General features: G+C 40.9%; 1 protein-coding gene across 2 annotated transcripts; it reads right to left on the reverse strand.

Moving 5' to 3' along the window:
* Nucleotides 1–15,259: 15,259 nt before the first annotated feature.
* On the reverse strand, nt 15,260–18,218 carry LOC122001755 (scarecrow-like protein 14). Of its 2 annotated transcripts, none has more exons than XM_042556659.1 (2): nt 18,038–18,218; nt 15,260–17,714 (listed from the first exon to the last, which is right to left on the reverse strand). In XM_042556659.1, exon 2 carries the CDS (start codon nt 17,659–17,661, stop codon nt 15,499–15,501), a length of 2,163 nt encoding a protein of 720 aa, XP_042412593.1. In that variant the 5' UTR covers nt 17,662–17,714; nt 18,038–18,218; the 3' UTR covers nt 15,260–15,498. The 2 variants fall into 2 exon arrangements, with proteins under 2 accessions (XP_042412593.1, XP_042412592.1); XM_042556658.1 differs by having other exon boundaries at nt 15,260–17,717.
* Nucleotides 18,219–18,621: the final 403 nt, after the last annotated feature.

Genomic DNA, 18,621 nt, shown 5'->3' on the forward strand with positions numbered 1-18,621 from the left:
TTTTGTTAGTACCTGTCTAGTTGTTTGTATCATGTATTTCATGTGTTGGGTTAATCACTGATCACGGTTAACCCTACTGGAGATAAAGGATTACAGTCTTAGGGGATTCGTCATATTATACTACCAGTAGTTTTAGTGTTTGTTACTACGAGTTGGTTGAGAGTTAGAGTCACATACCACTCTCTGTTATTATTAGCTGGGCAGTGGATGATATCTATATACTCATGTGGACTTAGTTAGTAGACTACTGGTTTACTCCTGTTAGTTCAGTCAGTTTAAGATTGATTTATCTAGTTGACTGGTGTAGTTGGGGTTTGACTTATTTTAGTTGGTTTTGTGTTCTTGTTAGTTCGATCAGTATAGGATTAATTTGGATTCTTTTTTATTCTGTCTGTAGAGGACCGATTTACCCTAGTTGACTCTAGTAGTTGGGTATCGATTTACCTTTGCGATTTGGGTAGTTGTGTACCACTATAACCTTAGCTAGGTTCATCCGTGGATGATTGCTTTATTCTTGTTGGATCATATAGTATTTGAGGACCGATCTATTTTTGTTGGTTCGACTAGTAGCGAACCGACAAACTCTATATTATAGGGATTCCTATCTTTGGGTTGTTTCGTGCTTGGTTAGATATTTTGAGAGGCGCATTTGAGTACATGACTTGTACCGTCGTGGAAAAGACTGAATTAGTCATATACCATTGTCGACTTGGTCAGTCTATAGAGGATTGATGTATCATATTCCATGGGGACTTTGACCATAGATTATCTAGATCTGATTGGATGACTTGGAAGGTACATCCAGATATGATACCCCAGTGTTTGGGAAAAAGTGTAAAGCTACCTGCTTAACACTTATGAGATACAGCTGTTACTAGGGTGTATAAATTGGAAAGTATAATTGGGTATATGATTTGTACTGACGTGAGAGAGTTGAAGTTAGCTGCTTATCCTTTACGTGACTCGGTACCACGTGAAGAAAGAAGCTGAGAATGTTTTTTTGGAGATCAGGTCATCAGTTAGTGATTTCTTTGAGGTATTTGGAGAGAGAGTAGTTCTCTACTTCTTTTGATAGCAGGATGGTTTATAAGGCGATAATCAGTCAACTCGTCTAACATTTTTCCATGGGAGATCTTGACTCATGGAACTATTAGATATGATCAGATATCCTTGATGTACTTAGTGATATATATCTCACAATGGTACAAAGGAAGTGGTGTTAGTTGAGTAATACCTAGGAGGTCCGACCATAAGTAGGTATAATTTCAGATGTTGATCTTTGAGGAGTAGAGAATAGATTGACAGATATTTTGATCAGCTATTTAGTTATAGTGTTCCTCTATCATTGTGTTCATTGCTCGATACTGGAGGTTACTGAACCTCACGGTGGAGCAATCATAGAATGATGGGGTTATAAGACAATGGTTAGACGACTCAGCTAATATTTGTTAGTAAGAGCCCTAGAGCAAATCATGTGATGATTGTTGTATGGACTCGATGTTGTTAGTGAGAGCCCTAGAGAAGATCATGTGATAATTGTTGTATAGACTTGATGTATCATATTCGTATATTTATAAAGGCATTTCTTTATGGTTATTATACTTACTTGTATTAGTGTCAAATAACTAAGTATAATAGCATCCTTGAGTAGAAGGTTCTTATTTATATCAATCGATTGGTTGAATTGATAGTGAGATGATATAGAGAACACTACTCTTAATAATTCCTAGTCAAGTATTAACATTCAGGAACAATGTTAATGCGATGAGACTAGCATGTAGGTCAACTCGATGACTTGATCTCACAAGTCATGGATATGAGATATCAAGTTGACACATGGATATGCATTGGAGAATGTATACTAAATGACCCGCTATGAGAAAGTATCATGGATCATTATATGAGTGTCATATACTTTCTCATGTGACTATTAGTATGACTATCAGTCCTTGGACCTGAAGTCACCATGGTTCCCTACATAAGGAGTTGCATACTTTGGCTTCGTCAAACGTCACCCGTAAATGGGTGGACTATAAAGGCGATTACTAGGTATGTAACAAATTATGCGGAGGGATGTGAGTGATGTAGATGGGATCTATCCCTCCTATATGACGGGAGTGACATCATGATTCTTGATAGAGTGAGACCACTAAGTGAATGGTCATGCCCAAATGAGTCAATATGAGATATTGAGCGCATTTGATTAGAGTGAGTCTACTTGGAGTTCAAGACATAAATTGATTAGAGGATGACACGGTCTATGCCTCAATTGATCAATTTAGATGTCAAGGATAGAAGGGCATTGTCACATACTGTGAGAGTCACAATTATTAGTCACAATGATGATGTTGGATCTCAACATTCTTGTAACTTGCGTAGTAATGATGTGTTGCTAGATATCGCTCATTACTTATGTTTCTAAATGGGTTTAGGAGCATTGCCAACATTACAAGAACCTATAGGGTCACACACAAAGGGCAGTTAGATGGAGATTAGGTTCATATGATAGACCAAGAGGATTAGGTTCATGTGATGAACCAAATTGGATTAAGAGTAATCCAAATTAGACTAATTGATTTGGACTCAATTTGATTCATGTGTCGAATGAGTCTAATTTAAATTATGATTCATTGAGTCAATTTAAACCAATGAATAGAGATTCATTAAATTAAATTGATTTGAATCAAATGGTAGATTTGATCAACCATGGGAGATAAGAGGTCAAGTTTGACTGACTTGAGAGGGAAGATGAAGGGTCAAGTTTGACTTGACCAAATGCCACCTCATTTATGACTTGGCATGGGCCGGTCAATGATGGTGTTCCACATCATCAAGGTCACATCATTGTGTGTCACCTCATGAGGAAGACCAAGAGCCATGACTCTTGGTATTACATGGAGGTATAAAGCACACAATAAAGTGGTCGCCCACTTGATGATGGAGTAAGTGCAATTGTGTGCTCATTGATTCTCCCTTCTTCTTCTTCCTCTCTTCTCTATTCTCCCTCTCCTCCATTGCCGAAACCACTTTAGGGTGCTAGCACACTCTAAGTGGTTCTCTCCACCTTTTGTCCATGTGGATACGTGTAGAGGAGTGTACACTTGACACTCTATGAGATCCGGCAACTGTTTGGATGACCGGGATAAGCGAAAGGCATCGCAACAAGGGTAAAACTTCCTTTTCATGTAGATCTAAGGTAGATCTAGTGTAGACAAACATGTACATGAATAATTTTTATTTATCTTCGCACATATCTGTGGCTAGCTTCGAGGTTTCCGCAACGCAAAAAGCGGTTTTTGCGGCTCGAAATTGCTAACAGATGTATCATATTCCTATATATTTATAAAGGCAATTCTTTATGATTATTATACTTACTTGTATTTGTGTCAAATAACCAAGTATAATAACGTCCTTGAGTAGAAGGTTCTTATCTATATCATTCGATTGGTTGAATCGATAATGAGATAATATAGAGAACACTATTCTTAATTATTCCTAGTCAAGTATTAACATTCAGGGACAATATTAATATGATGAGACTAGCATGTAGGTCAACTCGATGACTTGGTCTAACAAATCATGGATATAGAGATATCAAGTTGATACATGGGTATGCATTGGAGAATGTATACTGAATGACCCACCATGAGAAAGTAACATGGATCGTTATATGAGTGTTATATACTTTCTCATGTGACTATTAGTATAACTATCAGTCCTTGGACCTGAAGTCACCATGGTTCCCTACATAAGGAGTTGTATACTTTGGCTTCATCAAGCGTCGCCCGTAAATGGGTGGACTATAAAGGCGACTACTGGGTATGTAACAAATTATGCGGAGCGATGTGAGTGATGTAGATGGGATCTATCCCTCCTATATGACGGGTGTGACATCATGATTCTTGATAGAGTGAGATCACTAAGTGCATGGCCATGCCCAAATGAGTCAATATGAGATATTGAGCTCATTTGATTAAAGTGAGTCTTCTTGGAGTTCAAAACATAAATTGATCAGAGGATGACACGGTCTATGCCTCAATTGATCAATTTAGATGTCAAGGATAGAAGGGCATTGTCACATATTGTGAGAGTCACAATTAGTAGTCACAAAGGTGATGTTGGATCTCAATATTCTTGTAACTTAGGTAGTAATAATGTGTTGCTAGATACCGCTCATTACTTATGTTTCTAAATGGGTTTAGGAGCATTGCCAACATTACAAGAACCTATAGGGTCACACACAAAGGATAATTAGATGGAGATTAGGTTCATATGATGAACCAAGAGGATTAGGTTCATATGATGAACCAAATTGGATTAAGAGTAATCCAAATAAGACTAATTGAGTTGGACTCAATTTGATTCATGTGTTGAATAAGTCTAATTTTGACTATGATTCATTGAGTCAATTTAATTCAATGAATAGAGATTCATTAAATTAAATTGACTTGAATCAAATGTTAGGTTTGATCAACCATAGGAGATAAAAAGGTCAAGTTTGACTTGACTTGAGAGGGAAGATGAAGGGTCAAGTTTGAGTTGACCAAATGCCACCTCATTATGACTTGGCATGGGGTCGGCCAATGATGATATTCCACATCATCAAGGCTACATCATTGTGTTCCACCTCATGAGGAAGACCAAGAGCCATGACTCTTGGTATTACATGGAGGTATAAAACACCTCCATGAGTGGCCGGCCACATTAGTGTGGAAGTTACAATTGTGTGCTCATTTACTTCTTCTTCTTCCTCTCTAGTTTTTCTCTCCCTCTCATCCTCCATTGACGAGACTTCTCAAGGGTGCTAGCACACTCTAGGTTGTTCTCTCCACCTTTTTGTCCATGTGGATACGTGTAGAGGAGTGTTCACTTGACACTCTACGAGATCCGGTAACCTTTGGACGAGCGGGATAAGCGAAGGGCATCGCTACAAGGGTAACACTCTTTTCATGTAGATCTAAGGTATATCTAGTGTAGACAAACATGTACAAGATTATTTTATATATTTTCGCACGGATCCGTGGCTAGCTTCGGGGTTTCCACAATGCAAAAAGTGGTTTTTGCGGTTTGAAATGCTAACAGTAGTATCAGAGCCACGTGCAAAGCTTATACATGTTTTGTTTTTGTTATTATGAAAAAGTTTCAGATCTGTAAGTTTCTATAATTTTTCTATTTTTATGGATTTTGAGAGTATTTTTCTTGTAGAGGCGAAGCAACAAGTGCTTGAACACTTGTAGGCTTTATCTACCAAGAAAAACCTTACAAAACGATAAGGTTTCGCCCAAACAAAATTATTTTTGTTTGGGACAGTGACTTAAGGCGTTGTTAGATCAAGATGGGGCACTCGTGATATTCATTTCGCGAGAAGGGGCGCTGCCCCTAACCCCGCAAGGGGCATTGTCTCACGATCGCGCCCGAAAATCGCTAATCAGGACCGCCGGGAAGTTGTGACTCATAAAATTGATAAAATTAGTAGTAAAATTATAGAAATTATGTAAAATACATAATTTAGAATTATGTATGATATTGTGATGATCATCGCCCAAAAACCCAATTTGATTGGATAAAATTGTGTTGTAATTCATAATATGGCCTGCGTGCCATTTTTTTTATATTGTGCGTGTTGTATATGATATACGACCTGTGTGTCGTGCCTCCTTTTTTATGTTCCTATTGTAAATAGATTTTAGACTCGAATGTAACTCGAGTTTCATATTTGTAAGGTACAAAATAAGGCAGTGGAAGGCCCACTCAAGGAGGAGTTACGAGGCGGATGATGTCAACACATGGCGGTCAAAAGGAGACGCTTGAAGAAGTCATTGACCCTAGGTTGACCGTCCGATCTTTTCATTGGCTTGAGAAGATCGTAGTAGGGTCATGACCTCATCACAATTAATTAATCAGTATATATGATTGCTTGTGTGTATGTGATGCATGCTAATGTAGGGTAATTAGTGCCTTAATGCGTATATGATACACATTCATGATTAAATTAGATCTTAATCAAGTCAACTCGAAATGTCTACCAAGTTTTGATACCTATCACTACCTCGATCATTTGTTGTTGTTGAATCTGCCAAAGCATAGCAACACATATTATCTTGGTAGGGTGCCAAGAGGCAATCTTGGTCCCGCCTATCAAAACTTGGGTGAAGACAAACTCAATTAGATTGAGTATAACTAGTTAACTCAATTGGATTGGGTAAAACTATAGGCATTTTCCAATGGTTGGATAATCAAGAGTTGAATAGAGATGTAATTGATAATTAGTTATCTACCGATCATACTAAGTCTTGGGTGATTTAGCCAAAGCTAACTCAAGGCGTAGTATGATGTGGATCTTGTCCCACGAGAATTATAGCTAATTGGTATGAATCTAGTAGTGTGGTTTGACTACATTCATGACTTGATTCTACAAAAGTCCTATAATTCAGTGGGAGCATCATTTAGTTAAAGGCCTAATTAAATGATCAGTGGAATATGATATCTACTCTCTGCTTTATTTATGTTGTAGATTTCCATATCGACAAACATGAACACTTTCTCCCTGTGTTCTGTCCTTGACAAGGACAAGCTCAATGGAGCTAATTTCCTGTACTGGTACAGGAATCTAAGAATCGTTCTCACACAAGAAAGGAAACTGTACGTCCTGGAGCAACCCATTCCGGAGGCACCTCCTGCCACTGCCACGCGAGCTGACCAAGATGCTTATAAGAAGCATCAGGATGATGCATTAGATGTCTCATGCCTCATGCTCGCAACCATGAACTCTAAGCTTCAAAAGAAGCATGAGTTGATGACTTCTTATGATATGGTTGAACATCTTTGTCAACTATATCAAGGACAAGCAAGGCACGAGAGATTCGAAATCTCTAAGGCACTGTTTCAGTGCAAGATGCAAGATGGGACTCCCGTAGATCCATATGTACTCAAGATGATTGGGTACATAGAGAACCTACAAAGGTTGGGATTCCCACTTGGCTAAGAACTGGCCATTGACTTGATCTTGTAATCCTTGCCAAAGAGTTACAGTCAATTTGTCATGAATTACAACATGAACGAAATTGATAAGCCATTGCCTGATCTGCTAAGCATGTTGAGAACTGCTGAGCTCAACCTTAAGAAGGTAAAGCCCAACTCCATTTTGATGGTGCAAAAGCATAAAGGCAAGGGCAAGCCTAAAGGTAAGGGAAAGTCCCAAGCCAAGGGCAAAGGCAAGGTAATGAAACCTAAAGGAGGGGTTGCCAAGGATGCTACCTGCTTCCACTACGGTCAGACTGGGCACTTGAAGAGGAACTGTAAAGTATACCTGGAAGATCTTAAGAAGAAAAGAAATGAGATTTCTACTTCAGGTATGTATGTTATAGAAGTCAATCTCTCTATTTCTTCATCATGGGTATTAGATACCGGATGTTCTTCTCACATTTGTACTAATGTACGGCACTGAGAAATAGCAGGACATTGACGAAGGGCGAGATGGACCTACGAGTAGGCAATGGAGCATGGATTGCTGTTGTTGCTGAGGGCTTGTACTAGAATTAGATGAATGTTGTTATGTGTCTGCTCTCATAAATAACATCATTTCAGTTTCTTGTTTAGACAAGAAAGGCTTTTCTTTTATAATAAAGAACAAATGTTGTTCCGTTTATTTGAAAGATATGTTCTATTGTAGTGCACCTCTGATAAACGGACTCTACATTCTAAACTTAGAGAACCCCATCTATAACATAAGTACCAAAAGAGTTCAAGTCAAATGAAATGAACCAAACCTATCTCTGGCATTGTCGCTTAAGTCATATAAATGAGAATCGCTTATCCCAGCTCCATAAAGATGGTTTGCTGGACTCATTTAATTTTGAATCATATGAGACATGCGAGTCATGCCTACTGGCAAGATGACCAAGACTCCCTTTAGTGGATACAGTGAAAGGGCAACTGACTTATTAGGACTTATACATAGTGATGTATGTGGCCCTTTCAATGTCACTGACAGAGGTGGTTATAGGTACTTCATTACATTTACTGATGACTTCAGTAGATATGGTTATGTGTATCTGATGACACATAAGTCACAATCCTTTGAAAACTTCAAAGAATTCAAGAATGAAGTACAAAACCAACTAAGCAAGAGTATTAAGATACTTCGATCAGATCGAGGTGGTGAATACCTTAGCCATGAGTTTCGTGACTATCTAGCTGAGTGTGAGATTCTATCCCAACTCACTCCTCCTGGAACACCACAGTGGAACGGTGTATCTGAAATGAGGAATCATACTCTATTAGATATGGTACGATCTATGATGAGTCACACAGATCTTCTTATATCTTTTTGGGGATATGCTCTAGACACAACAGCCTTCACACTTAACTGTGTTCTATCCAAAGCTGTGATGAAGACACCATATAGGATATGGACTGGGAGAGATGCCCAGATATCTTTTATGAGGATTTGGAGTTGTGAGGCTTACGTTCGACGTCAAGTCTCAGACAAACTGGGGCCCAAATACGATAAGTGTTATTTTATAGGATATCCCAAGGAAACGAAGGGATATTACATCTACATTCCCAGTCACCATAAAGTATTTGTGGCTAAGACTGGGGTATTTCTAGAAAAGGACTTTGTTTTTAGAAAAACTAGTGGGAGTACGTTCGATCTTGAAGTAGTTCAAGATATGGACCATAGCACTGAAGACTTGATGGAAGTTGAACTGGAACCGCAAAATGTTGAGAATGATGAGATTGTTGCACAAGGAGTTGAGCAACAACAACCAGTTCAAGTAGATCTACCTCTTCGCAGGTCTGACAGGATACGTCGTCAGCCTGAGAGATATTCTTTTCTCTTGTCTGACCATGATGACGTTATGCTTGTTGAGAATGAGCCTACCTCCTATCAGGAAGCTGTGATGAGACCAGCTTCTGAGAAATGGCTAGAGGCCATGAGATCTGAGATGGAATCCATGTACACCAACTAAGTATGGACTTTGGTTGATTCACCTGAAGGCGTTAAACCCATTGGATGTAAGTGGGTCTTTAAGAGAAAGACTGACATGGATGGACTTATTACCTATAAGGATCGTTTGGAAGCTAAAGGTTTCAAGCAAATTCATGGTATTGACTATAATGAAACTTTTTCCCCAGTAGCGATGTTTAAGTCCATTCGGATCATGCTTGCTATTGCAGCATACCATGATTATGAGATCTAACAGATGGATGTCAAAACCGCGTTTCTGAATGGAAACTTGCTCGAGGATGTGTACATGACACAACCTGAGGGTTTTGTAGATCCACTGCATACTGGCAGAGTATGCAAGCTGCATAAGTCCATTTATGGACTAAAGCAAGCTTCTCAGAGCTAGAATCTTCGATTCGATGATGCGATCAAACAATTTGGTTTCATCAAGAATGAAGATAAACCCTGTGTCTACAAGAAGGTTGTTGGGAACACAGTTGTCTTCCTTGTATTGTATGTGGATGACATACTACTCATTGGAAATTACATCCCTTTGTTGCAGTCTATAAAGACTTGGATGGGGAATTGTTTCTCAATGAAGGGCTTAGGTGAAGCATCCTGTATTCTAGGCATAAAGATCTATAGAGATAGATCTAATAGATTACTTGGCCTAAGTCAAAGTACATATATTGACACGGTATTACTACGGTTTACCATGCAGAATTCCAAAAAAGAATTTCTGTCGATGTCACATGGTGTGAGTCTTTCGAAGACTCAAAGTCCCTCTTCTAGAGAGGAGAGAGACCACATGGATGAGATCCCTTATGCTTCAGCCATAGGATATATCATGTACACTATGCTATGTACTCGTCCTGATGTTTCATATGCTTTAAGCATAACGAGTATATATGAGTCAGATCCATGTGAGCGTCACTGGATAGCGGTAAAGAATATTCTTAAGTAATTGAGAATGACTAAAGAATATTTCTTGATATTTGGAGGCGATAACGAGCTAGTTGTAAAGGGTTACAGTGATGCCAGCTTCCAAACTGACCAGGATGATTATAGATCACAGTCTGAGTTCGTGTTTTGTTTGAATAGTGGTGTTGTGAGCTGGAAGAGTTCAAAGCAGGACACAGTTGCTGATTCTACAACAGAGGCTGAGTATATTGCTGCATCAGAAGTAGCAAAGGAGGCAATTTGGATCTGCAAGTTCATTATTGAGCTTGGGGTGGTTCCTAGCATAGTTGATCCTATAGAGCTCTATTGTAACAATAATGGAGCAATTACGCAGGCTAAGGAACCTCGCTCACACCAGTGGACCAAACACATACTACGGTGCTTCCATCTCATTCGAAAGATCATCGATAGAAGAGATGTGAAAATTTGTAGAGTACCCACAGAGGCAAACATCGTTGATCCCTTGACCAAGGCTTTGGCACAGAGAAAGCATGATGGTCACACTAGGTCATTGGGTATTAGATCCTACACTGATTGGCACTAGTGCTAGTGGGAGATTGTTAGTGAGAGCCCTAGAGCAAATCATGTGATGATTGTTGTATGGACTCGATGTATCATATTCCTATATATTTATAAAAGTATTTCTTTATGGTTATTATACTTACTTATATTGGTGTCAAATAACTAAGTATAATAACGTCCTTGAGTAGAAGATTCTTATCTATATCAATCAATTGGTTGAATCGATAATAAGATGATATAGAGAACACTATTCTTAATCATTCCTAGTCAAGTATTAATATTTAGGGACAATGTTAATACGATGAGACTAGCATGTAGGTTAACTCGATAACTTGGTCTCACAAGTCATGGATATAGAGATATCAAGTTGGCACATGGGTATGTATTGGAGAATGTATACTGGATGACCCGCCATGAGAAAGTATCATGGATCGTTATATGAGTGTCATATACTTTCTCATGCGACTATTAGTATGACTATCAGTCCGTAGACCTGAAGTCACCATAGTTCCCTACATAAGGAGTTTCATACTTTAGCTTCGTCAAACGCCGCCCGTAAATAAGTGGACTATAAAGGCGACTACTGGGCATGTAACAAATTATGCGGAGGGATGTGAGTGATGTAGATGGGATTTATCCCTTCTATATGACGGGAGTGACATCCTGATTCTTGATAGAGTGAGGCCTCTAAGTGTATGGCCATGCCCAAATGAGTCAATATGAGATATTGAGATTATTTGATTAGAGTGAGTCTACTTGGAGTTCAAGACATAAATTGATTAGAGGATGGCACAGTTTATACCTCAATTGATCAATTTAGATGTCAAAGATAGAAGGACATTGTCACATATTGTGAGAGTCACAATTAGCAGTCACAAAGGTGATGTTGGATCTCAACATTCTTATAACTTGGGTAGTAATGATGTGTTGCTAGATATCGCTCATTACTTATGTTTCTAAATGGGTTTAGGAGCATTGCCAACGTTACAAAAACCTATAGGGTCACATGCAAAGGGCAATTAGATGGAGATTAGGTTCATATGATGGACCAAGAGGATTAGGTTCATATGATGAACCAAATTAGATTAAGAGTAATTCAAATTAGACTAATTGAGTTGGACTCAATTTGATTCATGTGTTGAATAAGTCTAATTTTGACTATGATTTATTGAGTCAATTTAATTCAATGAATAGAGATTCATTAAATTAAATTGACTTGAATCAAAGGTTAGGTTTGATCAACCATGGGAGATAAAAAGGTCAAGTTTGACTTGACTTGAGAGGGAAGATGAAGGGTCAAGTTTGAGTTGACCAAATGTCACCTCATTATGACTTGGCATGGGGCCGACCAATGATGATGTTCCACATCATCAAGGCTACATCATTGTGTACCACCTCATGAGAAAGACCAAGAGCCATGACTCTTGGTATTACATGGAGGTATAAAACACCTCCATGAGTGGCCGGCCACATTAGTGTGGAAGTTATAATTGTGTGCTCATTCACTTCTTCTTCTTCCTCTCTAGTTTTTCTCTCCCTCTTATCCTCCATTGCCGAGACTTCTCAAGGGTACTAGCACACTCTAAGTTGTTCTCTCCACCTTTTTGTCCGTGTGGATACGTGTAGAAGAATGTTCACTTGACACTCTACGAGATCCGGCAACCTTTGGACGAGCAGGATATGCGAAGGGCATCGCTATAAGGGTAACGCTCTTTTCATGTAGATCTAAGGTTGATCTAGTGTAGACAAACATGTACGAGATAATTTTATATATTTTTGCACGGATCTGTGGCTAGCTTCGGGGTTTCCGCAACGCAAATAGCGATTTTTACAGCTCGAAATGCTAACAATATTATCCTTATCCAGTGACTGAAGACCTTGACCACGTGATCATTTCACCAGGTCTTATAGTATATATCTTAGGATAGATGATTCGACCTTTTATCGACATTTGTCGAGGGGCATATAGGATGATTATGAGAGTTGTGGAGATATCTTCTTGATAGGTAGACTCTCAGTCAGGAGGTCGTGTGAATCTTTGGACTTGGGATTGACATTCTTTTACTGTGGATATTTGAGTATCTAAGCGGATGAGATGATGAGAGTTGGTAGAATTTTAGATACAGCTAGATTGTCGGTAGTGAGTGTTGAATGGTTGGATGATTTCTTTTTCGCTATCATTGTACATGAAGTTATTAGGTTTGATTGATGTTGAGGATGATTTTGATTGGTGGATCTTACGGTTGACAATGTCTGTTGTATGAATATTATGAGTCCTTGGTGTTACCATTTGGGCATACAGTGCCATAGATGTTTAGGTTGACTCGATGTATTGGGTATTCATAGGGTGGTTGGATCAGTTTTAATTGTCTTCATTGACGATGTTGTGATCTATTCCCGATCCGAGGTGGATCATGTACACTATCTTCACATAGTTCTAGAGATGTTTCGACAGGAACGTCTATATGTGAAGTTCAGTAGTACATATTTTGATTGTCTTCTGTGAGATTTCGAGAACACATGGTTACTAGTAGGGGTACACCTGTGGATCTATAGGAGATAGAGGTTGTTACCTGTTAGGAGTAGGCATAGTCTATACAAGAGACTTGCAGTTTCCTTGGTCTGACTAGATATTACGGGAGATTGGTTGAGGGTTTATTCAGCATTATGTCATTGACTGGACTGTCTAGGATAGGAATAGAACTTTCCTGGATGGATGCTTACGAGATCAGTTTTAGGAGTTGGACAAAAAGTTGTTAACTGCATCATCTTAGTTATGCTTTCTAGTGTAGACGGATTTGCACTCTATACAGACGTATCATACCCGAGGGTTGGTGCAGTTCTGATGTAGTGGGAGCGGAGTAGTCTCATGCCAGTAGTTAGAATTCTCATGAAATGAGAATTTGATTCTTTATTTCCATGGGAGATTATGTGTGTTTCCGAGTCACTTCTTATTCGAGAGAAGTTACTACAGGAAACACATTGATCTGGATTTGCGATACATTCGGGTGACATCTGATGTATGGAGACTTGGAGCATTCTTATTGGTGGAACAATATGAAGAAAGACATCGCGGATTTTGTAGCTTGATGTCTAGTATGTCAGCCAGTGGAGGTTGAACATCGGAGACCAGTAGGACTGTGTCAGCAGACTCGTATATTGGAGTGGAGTTGGGAGTAGGATATGATGAATTTTGATTGTGGGATTACCCAGGACTCGAGGAGGATATGATGGTTTGGATAATCATTGTTGGGTAACGACCTTGCTCCCTAGCTATCGATTTGTAGGGTGGATTCTTTTGGATTGAGTAGCAGGATTATACTGTAGAGAGATTACTGGACCTTATGGTATATCTTTGAGTATTGTATTGGATGTAGATCAGTGATTTCACATCATGGTTTTGACTATGGTTATAGCAGATTTTGGGTTACGAGCTTTGCTTTAGTATAGATTTTCACCCTCAGACTGATGAATAGTTTGAATACTTTATACAGATGTTGGAAGATCTGATGATAGTGGATTTTGGATTTCAAAGATAGTTGATTTATTCATATTTGGCAAGATGGCAGTATGGGAGTAGTGGAAGCAGGATGTGTTCCTAACACAGAGTTATCCCTTATGGTTGGAGATTTGTTCATGATACTTGGATGTGTGGTATATGAGCATGATGCTTGGATGTTACTCTTGGATGAGGATCTCTGAGTTGACTAGTAAATTTGGGGACCAAATTTTTATTAGTGAGGGAGAATATAAAATACGGTACCTAAATAATAATTAAATAATAAGGTTATTTGAGAAATAATCTTATTAGATTTTTCATAAATTTTTCGGGGTTTAAACGGAGTTAGTATAACTCGTTTTCTGAGGATGAAATTATTGGGCAGGAGAAAGCATATTTGGATTACCTAACTTACATGGGAGTTGATTAGGGATTACTAAATTGTCACGCCCCCAAAGGAGTCCCTACCGAAAAATTTTGACAGCATCTCCCATGTACCGAAAAGGAAGAGACAGTGGAATCTTTGATGCAAGATCCACAGCATTTTCTTGACTCCGCAAGCAAGGGGAACGGATTGCCCTAATCTCTTGGTTGAATCTCCTTTTCCCGACGACGGGAACCCTCGGTTAACTGCGACACTAGGCAACGATCTGAGGAGAAAGATGGCTGGAGGGCGCAGGCGATCGACAAGGAAGAAGGTAGGCCCGGTGGTCGCGCAACGCCAATACGATCGGGCGGTGTCCGCTGGGCAGTGCGGCACCGGATGACGTCAGTGATGTCGGGCAAAGGCGACACCAAGGGAAAAAGGAGAGGGCGACAGATCGGGTGGAGGAAAAGAATGGTCGCACAAGGATGAGGCATCGGGAGAAATGGGCAGAGACGAGAGGAAGGGGGAGAATTGGAGAAATGGGTTCGGCGAAGTCGGAGGAGAAAGAATCGGGAGATAAGGGCAAAATAAGAAATAAAACTTAGCTTTAATTTAATTAAACACTAAGTTAAATCCCTAATCAACTCCCATATAAGTTAGGTAATCCAACACATGTTTTCTCCCATCCAATAATCTCATTCTCGAAAAACGAATTATACGAACTCCGTTTAAATTCTGAAAAATTTCTAAATATTTTTAAAAAATCTAATAAATTTATTTCTCAAACAATCTTATTATTTAATTATTATTTAGGTTCCGTATTTTACTGTATTTTCCCTCTCCTCATCATCTCTCATCACACTCTCTTTCTTCATTTTCTCTCATCACATTTTTCCGCTTTTTATTCTTTTCCTTTATATTTTTTTTATTACGATAAAAATATTCAACTAACAAAATATTATTTTTAAAAATGATAATCATTCTTATTTTGTAATATTATAATTCTCATTTTCATCCATATTCTAATAATTAAAAAAAATAAAATAAACGGCAGTGAACATAGAGTGAATGAGACGAGGCATCTTGGCCTCTATTATCTCTCTAGCCTTAGCCCTACAACAGGAAGCTACATGCTACACTTATCTCAACGCCATGAAAGGAAGCCAAATGCCATGCAGAATCCTCGACTGCCAAAGCCAGCTAGTGATTAGCAGCGTTGTTGGATTTCCACAAGGAAAGGGCATGAGAGATCCTCCCTTTCCACCCTTGCAGCAGCCATTGCCCGTCCACATCGATCACGAAGTCCTTGTGGTACTCCTTGAGCGTTTCCCTCGCCGTCTTTATCATGTCCGGCGACAGCGGCAGCGGCTTGAGGCCTGCGCGGAGGTTCCTCACCTGCCATTTCTTGTACGTCTCGGGCCGCTCGACCCGCTCCGCGCCCTCGCATGCGATGATGTTGAGCGCGTCGCGGCCGAAGATGTTGCTCTCGATCAGCAGCCTCACCTCGTCCTCGCGCGAGACGTTCGTCTCGATCATGTCGAACAGGGAGGAGTAGTGGAACAGGACTTCCCGGAACCGAGTGACAAAGAACGGCGAATTGTACGAGCCGTTCACAATCGCGCAGATGTAGACGGACGGGTTGAGGTCTCGTATGGTCCTCAGCACCGCGTCTCGCGGGCTCTCCTCGAGCACCGTCTCGTCCATCAGGTTGTTGAACTGGAACAGACTGTTGACGACGAGCATCTCGCCGTCGGCGATGTTGAGGTCGTCGATCCGGATGGTCTCCCACTTGATTGCGATCGCTTGGAACTCAAACGGAACGCCGAACCTGCGAGCGTAGTCAGATAAGCGCTGTCCTGTTTCGTCGACGCGTTCGGTTGGCCGGAAGCCAGGCCTAGGTACGTCGATGCCGGTCAGCCGGAGCCTCGGAGGGCCGCCTGGCCGGTCGGCGAGACGGCGAATGAAGCACGGCCATTGGAAGCCGTGGTAGATGCCGAAGTCGATTATATGCAGCCTGGCGGCGTCCTTGGCGACGTTCATAATTGTTCGATTGGCGAAGAAGTAACTGATCTTATGGATAGGGCATGCGGACATGTAACACCGATAAGCTTTCAGCATGTTGACGGTGGAGATTCCTCTGGCCACGATGGAACGGTAGACCTGGCTCCCCGTGCCGGACAGTCGCGCCTCGAGGCCGTCGGCGAAGCAAGCCGCCAGCCTCTGGTTTGCGTCGCCGGTGGGGGAGGCGTGCTGTCTGATCTGCTTCAGAAGATCGTTGGCGCTGCGCCGGTCGTCTATGGCCACGGACTGTGCGCAATGAATAAGAAGTGTCCTGAGATCGATCACCTCCTCTTTGGGCTGCTTCCTCCCTCGGCCTTTTCCGGCACTGCTTGACGCTTTGGCTTGACCGCCGCCATTAGAACTTCTGCTCGCTTTGTCGTTCTCTGATTCAGAACGCTTCCGATCGCTTTTCCTTTTGCACTTGTTGTCCCAGCCACAGAGCAGGAAGTCGTCGAAGAACTTTGAATTGACAGCTCCGGCATTGGAGAAAGCTGGCTGCTTGTTGTTTCTCCCCTCCTGCAAATCCAAATCGTCATCCTCATGTTGAATCTTTCGTCCCCGAGACGCATGAACTGGTTCCCCCCTCGAGGAATTCCTCTCCTCGGCTGGCTCTGGAGGGAACCGACACCCATTGGCCTCCAAATCGATCACCAACTTTTCATCACTGGGAAGGAACCTGCGAGCTTCTTCAGGGCCCTGCTGAAACTGCCAAGCCGGAGCACTCTGAGCGAGGAGATCATCAACCGAGAACGCCGAATCTTCTATCGCGGAGGAAAATCGAGACGGAGCAGAGTAATCAACAGGAACAGGATCCGTCTGCAGCTGATGATACTCGAGAGGATCATAAGGCCAGCTATCGCCTGCAAGCACGCCGTCGTTGGCACCACCAGCAGGGCTGGAGTTCTGATCATGCAAAGGCGGGTAGCTCTCGCTGAGGATCTCGTAGAATGGTTTCTCGGCGGCCAGAAGAGCTGGATCTTCCGGATACACATCGAACTTATCATCCATGTTCTCCTCCAGCAGCATCTGGCTGATGTAACTGAACACCGTGTCCGAAGACAACTCAGGAACTTCGATCTCGCTGCTCGGGCTCAGAGAGGAAGTCTGATGATCCGTGGTCAGCGCGGAGCTGAAATAGGAAGTGCTCGGCGAATCGTTCTCATCCAAGAAGTGATTTCCCATCAAGTAATGGAAATGCCCGTCCTGGATGTCTGTAACCGAAGTGATTGGAAAATTTCCTCTCCACAGATCTTCCAAATCGCTCGGCTGAATGAAAAACTCTTCATACTGAAACTGATTCATCTTGCTCCTGCACACTCCGAGCCCTGAGCTCCAGGTCAGTGGCTTTCCATCGCCTTCTGCACCAAAACAAGTGAATCGAACAACTTCAGCTCTCAGCACACATCTCCCTATTTCATCATATTAAAACGAAGTTCGACAAATAAATCATCACTAAATAGCCAAGGGGGTAAACAAATAAATCAGATCTCATGTATTTTTCTCAAGGAAAACATATTAAAAATAAATCATCTTTTGATGGTTTACGACTACAAAAACTGGACTTTTTGAGGGATCTGAAACCGCCACCAAATCAAAACGAGGAGCTTGCTTAAAGAGCAGAAATTAACAACATAAAAAGGGAAGAAGAACAAAATCTATGAGATAAGAGCGAGCATACCTCGACGAGCGTCAAAGGGAAGGGGAAAGGACAGGAGCCGAGGAGCTGAGGCCAGAAGGTTGTGAGGTTGGACTTTTATAGTGGGAGGAGGAGAAGAATATGCCTGAGTGAGCAGTTGGGGATGACGGCTAGAGGTGGGACTAAAAAAAATCGCCGCTGTCGCCTGGAAGCTTCAGCGAAGGGGACGAACAAACAGTGGTGGCTCGCACCGGCTACTAGCCAGCACCGGTCACCGCACAGATGAACGTGGGGAGGTTGACGGGCGAATTGGCGCCCGACACAACGGCATAATCGGCGGACCGATCAAAAGTGGAATATTTATTTTAAATATGTCAAGTTTTAAAATATAGTAAGACAAAATAATTTTTGTTTAGAATATATATATAATCTAATAGTACATTTTCTTTTAGAAATTTATTTTTGTAACTTATGTGGTTTATAACCTATTTTCACATTAAAAAAATATATCCATTTTAAAACATAGGAAGACTGCTTTGGCTAAATATGACATACATATTCAAATTATTATTTTCTAATCTTTTATCTTTTATTCAATCTTCTCATAACTTAAATATTAGAGTGGT

Source organism: Zingiber officinale, chromosome 7A, assembly GCF_018446385.1.
Source record: "Zingiber officinale cultivar Zhangliang chromosome 7A, Zo_v1.1, whole genome shotgun sequence".
NCBI classification, from domain to species: domain Eukaryota; kingdom Viridiplantae; phylum Streptophyta; class Magnoliopsida; order Zingiberales; family Zingiberaceae; genus Zingiber; species Zingiber officinale.